Genomic DNA, 10,078 nt, shown 5'->3' with positions numbered 1-10,078 from the left:
AGATCGGACCTGGTAAATGTCCGAAAGGAACATTAGATGGATTTGTACAACTTGTCGCTGATAGTTTCACGGGTGCCGATGCTGAAACCAGATTTTATTAATCGGGTTTAAATTCCACCAGCTGCCGTGGTGGGATTTGAACCCGTGCCCCCAGGGTCGCTGGATCACTCGCCTGGCATCATTACCACTCTACCACTGCACCAGGACAATCCAGGTCTTCCCACCTCCGCAAACGTTTCACTAACTTCACTGAAGCGACAAAGAACAAAGAAAATTACAGCACAGGAACAGGCCCTTCGGCCCTCCCAGCCTGCGCCGATCCAGATCCTTTATCTAAACCTGTTGCCTATTTTCCAAGGATATACTTCTCTCTGTTCCCCACCCGTTCATATATCTGTCCAGATGCATCTTAAATGATGCTATCGTGCCTGTCTCTTCCACCTCTGCTGGCAAAGCATTCCAGGCACCCACCACCCTGTGCGTAAAAAACTTTCCACGCACATAGAATTCATAGAACAGTACAGAACAGGCCCTTCGGCCCTCAATGTTGTGCCGAGCCATGATCACCCCACTCAAACCCACGCATCAACCCTATACCCGTAACCCAACAACCCCCCCCCCCTTAACCTTACTTTTATTAGGACACTACGGGCAATTTAGCATGGCCAATCCACCTAACCCACACATCTTTGGACTGTGGGAGGAAACCGGAGCACCCGGAGGAAACCCACGCACACAGGGGGAGGACGTGCAGACTCCACACAGACAGTGACCCAGCCGGGAATCGAACCTGGGACCTGGGAGCTGTGAAGCATTTATGCTAACTACCATGCTACCCTGCTGCCCTTATTAGTTTATTTATGTTAATTTAGTTAGTCTAATAAATAGTCTCCCTTAAACTTTCCTTAAACTTAAACAAGCTCAGATTCAAAGTCTATCTTTCTTCCTTTAACAGATTGGCAGCTAAGGTAAAACTTGGTTTAAAAAAAAAAGGGGGGATTTAAATAAATACTGGAACCACGATATCAGATTACTTACTTGGGTCCTGATCCAGCGGTGACTAAGTGTGCTGTTTGAAGACTTAATTAAAATCAAATGTTTCATGTGTAAAATGCTCACACCGAGTACTTGTTGCACAGATTTGGGCTTCCTGAAGTTGAGTGCGTTGAGCCACACACTTGGTTAGTGGCACGTGACTGGCTAACATTTATTTGCCATGTTTAATTTGAGCAATGTTGTGGAGCCCTCCCTAATAATAATCTTTATTAGTGTCACAAGTAAGCTTACATTAACACTGCAATGAAGTTACTGTGAAAATCCCTGAGTTGCCACACGTTCGGGTACACGGAGGGAGAATTCAGAATGTCCAATTCCCCCATCAATCACGTCTTTCGGGACTTGTGGGAGGAAACCGGAGCACCCGGAGGAAACCCACGCAGACACGGGGGAGAACATGCAGACTCCACACAGACAGTGATCCAAGCCGGGAATCAAAACCAGCCCCCTGGCGCTGTGAAGCAACAGTGCTAGCCACTGTGCGACCCATACCGCTCTCCACAGTTAGGTGCCCAATGTTGAATTGGTGCAGCGGCAAAACTAGAGGCCAGGGTTTGGGGGCAATAATCAGGAGTTCAGGGTTGCTGAAGGCCACGGCACTGACAGGGAATGGTGGGTGTGCGCAGGGTCGAACCGACTACCCTCTACCGTGGCGATGTTCACGGCCGGGAGTCCCTGGACAGGGACCAACGAGGCCTCCTGCTGGCCACCGCAGGGACTGGGGTGCCTTATTGATCCCTTCACCCGCTGGACACCGCAGGGACTGGGGTGCCTTACTGATCCCTTCAACCACATTTTAGTTTGACGCTTTGAAGCTTCACTTGGGATTTGTTTTTAAGGAGGAATCCCTTGAGGGCGTTGCCCCTTTCAATTTATCCCTCGGTTCATTTCATTCTGCTCATTTGGCTGAATCAAAAATAGTTGGGAGCATGGAGGAAGGGCTGGAGGAAGGAGCGCACAGATGCAAAGGAGCGAGGTCACAGGTAGTTGGATTTGGGAGTTTAGATGGGGATGGAGAGGCGCCAGACCTGAGGAGGAGGAATGGCGCGAGTGAGCCTTGCGGGGAGGTGGGGATCGGTCGGTCAGCGAGCGCTGTGCTGTGCAAAGTGTGAATGAAGGGATTGAGATAAGACATTCCCAGCATCGAATGAGCTGCGCATTAGAAGGTAAATCACCTGAAGTGTGAATTTTCTTGGAGCTTACTAACAGCTACCCACAAAAATAAGCACCTCCACAACACTGAATAATCATTGGCTTTTTTTAATGGATTAAATAAAATGCGTCAACAGCAGAAGAGTACGATAGAAGTCTCATTTAACCAGCTTCCATTGCACTGCAGTCCTCCTTTCCAATATCTGCGTGGATTTTGCAGACCTGTAAACGTCCACTAATTGTTCACCTTGCCTTTCTGCTGTGGGGCCTTGACAATGTTCAGTTTCTTGGGCATGTTGGAGCTGGCTTTCATGGTGACGTCGTGTTCAATCTTGTTCCTTATCGCAACTTCTAGGTTCTGCGGAACAAGTTTGAAAGCAGGCAAGTCAGGCACCGTGACGAGGTTGCACCACTCGCACCTTAACGCACGCCGCGATCCACTGCCGCCCAAGAGTAAGGCGTTGCCATCCATAATACCTCACCGGCCGGGGGCAACGTGCACCGAAGGCTAAAGGCTGGCTGGCATTGGCGACACGGGCAGTGATAAACCGGGCAGCGCACGCTTCGCGGCCGGTTTCAGATGGAGGGGTGAAGTGAAAGATTATCACAAATGCCCTCCACCCCAAACGGGAAATCAACTGAAAGGTGCCAAACTTGACTGGATTTACCAGCAAAGTGCACTCCATGTCCCTGCAGCGCGCAGCATATATTATTTAGGGGGGCAGTTTGTATCGACAAGCGCCCACCACCAGCAGCCCAGCTTCCTCTTTGAGATGGCCCGGTCAGAAGCTGTTCACTTCCATGCCTGCGATTTACACCAACACAGGAGGACGCCTCGAAGCACTTTTACACCCAATGATCTGCTGTCACGATTAGATTTCAAGAAATGTGCTAGGAATCAAAAGGAGGGCTAACCTCTGTGTGGAGAGCGAAAGGACATCCCTGACTGAGCCCTGATAGCACAGTCTTTTTGGGGGGGCGGGGGGGGGGGGGGGGGGGGGGGGGGGGAGAGTCGCATTGTATATAAAAGGTAACTATAAAAAGTACCGTGACCGAGTACTTTGTGACACCTGCTTGAAAGATTGTTCCAATGCCGAAAAGGGCAGGAATCTCACTCTGCAGGTGCCTGCCCGGACAGGCCACTTACATTGCTCACTAGGCCCATCTGCTGATCGAATTGCAGCACTGCAGGTCCTGGCAGAGTAGCGAGGGAAGGAAGCCCTCTGCCCCCAAGAGCGAGAAACAGAACAGTTTATCTCTCCTTTCTGATAAAGGGGCACAGGTTTGGATAAAGTGGAGGGCAAGTGTTCCTACTAACTAATGGATCAGGACTGGTTTGGCACAGTGGGCTAAGCAGCTGGCTTGTAAAGCAGAACAAGGCAGCAGCTCGGGTTCAATTCCTGTACCGGCCTCCCCGAACAGATCCCGGAATGTGGCGACTAGAAGCTTTTCACAGAAGCCTACTTGCGACAATAAACGATTTTCATTTCATCCTCAGGACTAGGCAACACAGCTTTAATGTTTTTGGCTGGGGCAGTGAGGAGTGGGTGGGGAGGGGGGAAACAAGAGGAAGAACTTATTTTTCATGCAGCGAATGGTAACGACCTAGAACTTGCCGCCCCCGAGGAAATAATAAATGATTTAAAAAGGAAAATGGATGGGGCAACTCAAGCGAAATAAGTTTGCAGGGTTACGTGGAGAGAACGGGGGAGTGAGACTGACTGGATTGCTCCGCGGGGAGCCAGCACGAACCCTACGGGCTAAATGGTCTTATTTTGTGCTGCATACGACTTTTTGACTCCATCAACACCCTGCGAGCAGCACTCTGGGCGAAAGGGCCATTCCCTGCTCAAATCTTCAGCTCATTGTCTTTACTCGGGGAACATAATGAGACTTCGAGCCAGGTGTCGCTCAGAACGACAAGGCCGCTCTTTGGCTGAACTCTGGCTTGATTGTTTTTCCTGCCTCTGTTCACGGGTGGCCCAGACACGTCACCTTGTCAGCTCATGGAGAAATATTCTCGGCCAGAGCCTGAAGAATCTGCGTTCAATCCCCCACTCCAGAGATTGAAGCACAAGGTCCCAGGGCTGACGCTCCCGGTGCAGCACTCAACCGAGTCAGGCGTGTCGCTAAAGCCAACACCAAACATTCCTCAGCGTTGTTTCCAAGGGCAGGAGAGCTCCGGCCCATTTCCTGGCTAATATTTATCCCCCAAGCAATATTATTAAAACCATTAGAAAAAAACAAAATACTGCAGGTGCTGGAGAGGATTTCTTCTCTTGTGGGAGAATCTGGAGCTAGGGGTCACGGTCTAAAAATAAAGGGGTCGCTCATTTAAAACGGAGCATCTTTCTCTCTGAGGGTCGAGAGTCTCTGGAACTCTCCTCGAAAGGCAGTGCAAGCTGAATATTTTTTAAAATAAATTTACAGTACACATTTTGTTTCCCAATTAAGGGGCAATTTAGCATGGCCAATCCACCTACCCTGCACATCTTTGGGTTGTGAGGGTGAGACTCACGCAGACACGGGGAGAATGTGCAAACTCCACACGGACAGTGACCCAGGGCCGGGATCGAACCCGGGACCTCGGCGCCATGAGGCAGCAGTGCTAATCACTGCACCGCCCCTGTAACTTGGACGCAAGTCGGAAATAAAAACAGAAAATGCTGGGAAAAGTCAGCAACATCTGAGGAGAGTTTTTTTTTTTTTTTACAAATTTAGATTACCCAATTATTTTTTCTAATTAAGGGGCAATTTAGCGTGGCCAATCCACCTACTCTGCACATTTTATTTTGGGTTGTGGGGGCGAAACCCACGCAGACACGGGGAGAATGTGCAAACTCCACACGGACAGTGACCCAGAGCCGGGATCGAACCTGGGACCTCAGCGCCGTGAGGCGGTTGTGCTAACCACTAGGCCACCGTGCTGCCCATTGAGGAGAGTTTAAAAAAAATATATTTAGAGTACCCAATTCATTTTTTCCAATTAAGGGGAAATTTAGCTAATGGAAGGGGCAACAGGGCTAACCCACTGCGTGCTGCCCAAGAGAAACAGAGTTAATGTTTCCAGCCCGTGTGACACTGCTTCAGAACATTGAAGGAGTTTATTTTTTGGGTCTCACATCGCTGGAGCTGCGTATACATTTGTTTCCAAGTTCCCTACATTACACGACATGACTGTACTGCAAAGGTACTGGGGAAACATCCCTTGTCAAGGATGTAAAGTGCTTTCGGACATTTTTGCTTGTAAGAGGCGCTATATAAATGCATGTCTTGGCATTTGTTCTGGTGATGTAATGCTCTAAACCAGCTTTAACTGCAACATATATGGCGGCACGGTAGCACAGTGGTTAGCACAGTTGCTTCACAGCTCCAGGGTCCCAGGTTCGATTCCCGGCTTGGGTCACTGTCTGTGCGGAGTCTGCACGTTCTCCCCGTGTCTGCGTAGGTTTCCTCCGGGTGCTCCGGTTTCCTCCCACAGTCCAAAGATGTGCAGGTTAGGTGGATTGACAATGCTAAATAGCCCTTAGTGTCCCAATAAAAAAGGTTAGGTGGGGGTTACTGGGATAGGGTGGAGTGGGCTTAAGTGGGGTGCTCTTTCCATGGGATGGTGCAGACCCGATGGGCCGATTGGCCTCCTTCTGCACTGTAAATTCTATGATATTCAAAATGGCCACAGACTGAAAACGCAGGGTTAGCTCCATCAAGACTCACAGGTCAATTTAAAAAACAAAAAAAATTTAGAGTACCCAATTCATTTTTTCCAATTAAGGGGTAATTTAGCACGGCCAATCCACCTACCCTTTGGGTTGTGGGGGCAAAATCCACACAGACACGGGGAGAATGTGCAAACTCCACACGGACAGTGACCCAGAGCTGGGATTGAACCTGGGACCTCCACAACGTGAGGCAGCAATGCTGACCCACTGTGCTGCCCCGACTCACTGGTCAAATTGACCAGAAACGGAAGTGACGCTGACTGGGATCAATGTTTTTTCCTCCAACGCACAAAAGATTTGCATCCGTTTGAGAAGGGATATGGCTAGGTGAAGTGGGTGGGGGAACGTTCAGCTGCAGTATACTGTGGGGAAAATGTGAGGGTGTCCACTTTGGCAGGAAAAGCAGACCGTTCGTTAAATAGAGAGAGACTGCAGAATTCTGTAGTGCGGAAGGATCTGGATGTCTTTGTACATGAATCACAAAAAGGCAGCATGCAGCTACAGCAAGTAATTAGGGAGGCAAATGGAACGTTGGCCTTTACTGCGAGGGAGAATGGTGTACAAAGGTAGGGCAGTCTTGTTATAACCGTATACGGAATTGATGAGACCGCAGATGGTGTAGTGTTCAATTTCGGTCTCCCTATTTAAGAAGAAATATTGGGAGCAGTTCAGAGAATGTTCACTAGGATAATTCCTGGGACAAAGAGGTCGAGCAGGTTGGACCTGTACTCACTGGAGTTTAGAAAATGAGAGGCAATCTTATTGAAACATATAAGATTCTGCGGGGGCTGGACAGGGTGGATGCTGAGGAGATGCATCCACTTGTGGGGGAATCACGTTCCCCCCATTCAAGACGGAGGTGAAGAAGAATTTGTCTTCACTCGGGAGAGCCGGTCGTGTTTGGAATTCACTGTCCCCAGAGAGCAGTGGGGACTGTGGGTCATTGAACATATTCAAGGCTGCGTTAGACAGATTCGTGTTCAACACGAGAAGCGAGGGTTATGGGGGACAGACTGGAAAGTGGTGTTAAGACAACAGTTCGAACAGTTGGAATTACTGAACAGTGCATCTGGCTTGGTGGGCCTACTTTCTGCTCATTTCTTATGATCTTACAGGTTCGAAAGTGTTCACAGCGCCAGGGACCCGGGTTCAATTCCGGCCTTGGGTGACCTTCTGTGTGGAGTTTGCATATTCTCCCCGTGTCTGCGTGGGTTTCCTCCACAGCCCAAAGATGTACAGGTCAGATGGATTGGCCATGAGAAATTGCCCCTTAGTGGGGTTACTGAGTTACGGGTATAGAGTAGGGGGGGCTAGGTAGGGTGTTCTTTCCGAGGGTTGGTGCAGACTCGATGGATCGAATGGCCTTCTTCTGAACTGTAGGGATTCTATGATATTCTTTTTAAAATTCGCTTGCTGGGTGTTTATTGCCCATGCCGAGGGCATTTAAGAGTCGCCCACATTGCTGTGGGTCTGGAGTCACATGCAGGCCAGACCAGGTAAGGACGACATATTTCCTTCCCTAAAGGACATTGGTGAATCAGGTGGATTTTTCTGACAATCGAGAATGGTTTCATAGTCATCATTCGACTTTTAATTCCAGATTTTCAAAAAAATAATAACTTTAGAGTACCCAATTATTACTTTTTCCAATGAAGGGGTAATTTAGCGTGGCCAATCCACCTAAGCTGCACATCTTTGGGTTGTCGGGGGTGAGACCCACGCAGACACAGGGAGAATGTGTCACATGGGATTCGAACCCGGGTCCTCGGCGTCATAGGCAGCAGTGCTAACCACTGTGCCACCCCTATTCCAGTTTTACCATCTGCCCTGGTGGGATTTGAACCCGGATCCCAGAGCATTATTACCCTGGGTCTCTGGATAACCATTCCAGTGACAATATCACTACACCACTGCCTCCGCCTGTGTCTACCTTATTCTATCTTATATTGTCCTGTTTCTGAAGGAGACAGATCTTTCCAATCCCAATATTCTTTGGGATTACTCACTCCCCCACCCCGTCGGAAAGAGTTAGCGCTAGATATTCAAAAATATTGATGTATTTCAAAACAAATACCTTCTTCAATTTCTGCTGCTGAATTACTCGAGCCTTTTTCGGAGCAATTATTCTTCCTAACACGGGGGAGGAGGGAAAAAGATATCATCAATTAAGGGAACTGAGAGTTCAGTATATCAGTTCTGTACACAACATACAACTATGTTCAGTTAAGCTAAGTATTCAACACAGTAGATTTAGGTAATACAGGGGTTTTACACATCTGCATTCCTGTTGTGGGGTCTTGTGGTCCAACGGGTACCATTCCCGTGTCTGAACTGGAAACTCGGGGTTAAGAGTCCCACCCCAGGACTTGATGGTCATGGAAGGCGTGTTCCTAACGTGGCCAAGCAGGTTGGGTCTCAAATTCTTCCAACGCACAACAATGGCAGCCAGCAAGAGCGGTGAGATCCCGCGGCAGCCATGTGATGGAAAAAAAACATTGGAGCCTCCACCGTCGGCTGCAGACTACAACACTCTAGCAGTCTGCACGTTCACCCCGTGTCTGCATGGGTTTCCACCGGGTGCTACGGTTTCCTCCTACAAGTCCCGAAAGACGAGCTGTTTGGTGAATTGGACATTCTGAATGCTCCCTCCGTGTACCTGAACAGGCTAGGGCGACTAGGGCCTTTCACAGTAACTTCATTGCAGTGTTAATTTAAGCTGACTTGTGACAGTTACTGGGACTCCCCGGGTGATCTGTAACACTCCCCCCTCCCTGTCACCACTCCTGTTGTACGTCAGGCGTGCACACTGCTCAGCTTTGACTTAGTGATCTGGATTCGGAAAGAGCCAGTCAGTGACAGGTTGAAATCCTGCCGAGATTTGAGTTGGGTTTTAAAGTAACTTTACTGGGATGTGGGCACCACCGGCGATGCCAGCATTTGTTGTCCATCTCTAATTGCCCCTTGAGAAGGTGGTGGTGAGCCGTCTTCTTGAACCACTGCAGTCTGGAGGTGTAGGTACAGCCACAGTGCTGTTAGGGAGTGACAGTGAGGGGACGGTGATATTTTTCCCAGTCAAGGTGGTGAATGGCTCGGAGGGTGCTCCAGGAGGTGGGGTCCCCAGGTATCTGCTGCTCCAGTACTGTTCCCCGCCCGGGCGGCTGCAGGAGGGGCCACAAGGCCGGGGGAGCCGCTCAGAGTCTCGGCCAACATTCACCCCGCTCTGTCTGCCGCCTGGCGCCAATCTTTACACCGGGCAACTCCGGCCGGGGCACTGCTCACACCCCACTGTGAGGCCCCCTCAGTGACCCTCACCCCGCCCCGGTCTCACCGCCCTTCCGAGGCCCCCGGCCGCCGCCGCCCCGGCTTTGTTTCTTCCCCCTCGGCGCTGCCGCCGCCAGTTTGAACTTTCCCTGCGCCATTGTTACTGAGGCATTGTGGGATAGAGCGGGGCAGTGGAGAGGGGCATTGTGGGATAGAGCGGGGCAGCGGAGAGGGGCATTGTGGGATAGGGCGGGGCACTGGAGGGGGGCATTATGGGATAGAGAGGGGCAGTGGAAAGGGGCGTTATGGGACAGTGAGGGGCAGTGGAGAGAGGCATTGTGGGATACTGAGGGGCAATAGAGAGGGGCATTGCGGGATAGAGGAGTGGGGCATTGTGGGATAGTGAGGGGCAGTGGAGAGGGGCGTTATGGGACAGTGAGGGGCAGTGGAGAGGGGCGTTATGGGACAGTGAGGGGCAGTGGGGAGAGGCATTGTGGGATACTGAGGGGCAATAGAGAGGGGCAATAGAGAGGGGCATTGCGGGATAGAGGAGTGGGGCATTGTGGGATAGTGAGGGGCAGTGGAGAGGGGCATTGTGGGATAGAGAGGGGCAGTGTAGAGGGGCATTGTGGGATAGGGAGGGGCAGTGAAGAGAGGAACTGTGCGATACAGATATGTAATGTAGAGGGGCAGTATGGGATAGGGAAGGGCATTGTGGGATGCAATGTGGCAGTGGGGAGGGGCATTGTGGGATACAGAGGGGAATTGTGGGACAGTGGTGGCAGTGAAGAGGGGCATTGTGGGATAGTGAGGGGCTGTGGAGAGGGGCATTGTGGGATAGTGACGGGCAGTGGATAGGGGCATTGTGGGATACAGAGGGGCAATGGAGA

At 50.5% G+C, this 10,078-nt stretch overlaps 1 protein-coding gene across 1 annotated transcript; it reads right to left on the bottom strand.

The window, feature by feature from the left end:
* Positions 1-2,298: 2,298 nt before the first annotated feature.
* On the bottom strand, positions 2,299-9,402 carry c25h19orf53 (chromosome 25 C19orf53 homolog). Its single transcript, XM_038785042.1, has 3 exons — positions 9,256-9,402; positions 8,002-8,057; positions 2,299-2,566 (listed from the first exon to the last, which is right to left on the bottom strand). Exons 1-3 carry the CDS (start codon positions 9,344-9,346, stop codon positions 2,444-2,446), a joined length of 270 nt encoding a protein of 89 aa, XP_038640970.1. The 5' UTR covers positions 9,347-9,402; the 3' UTR covers positions 2,299-2,443.
* Between the last annotated feature and the right edge of the window lie 676 nt (positions 9,403-10,078).

Source organism: Scyliorhinus canicula, chromosome 25, assembly GCF_902713615.1.
Source record: "Scyliorhinus canicula chromosome 25, sScyCan1.1, whole genome shotgun sequence".
NCBI lineage: Eukaryota > Metazoa > Chordata > Chondrichthyes > Carcharhiniformes > Scyliorhinidae > Scyliorhinus > Scyliorhinus canicula.
The sequence above is the reverse complement of the archived record's forward strand: the minus strand, read 5'-3'. Positions and strand labels throughout refer to the sequence as shown.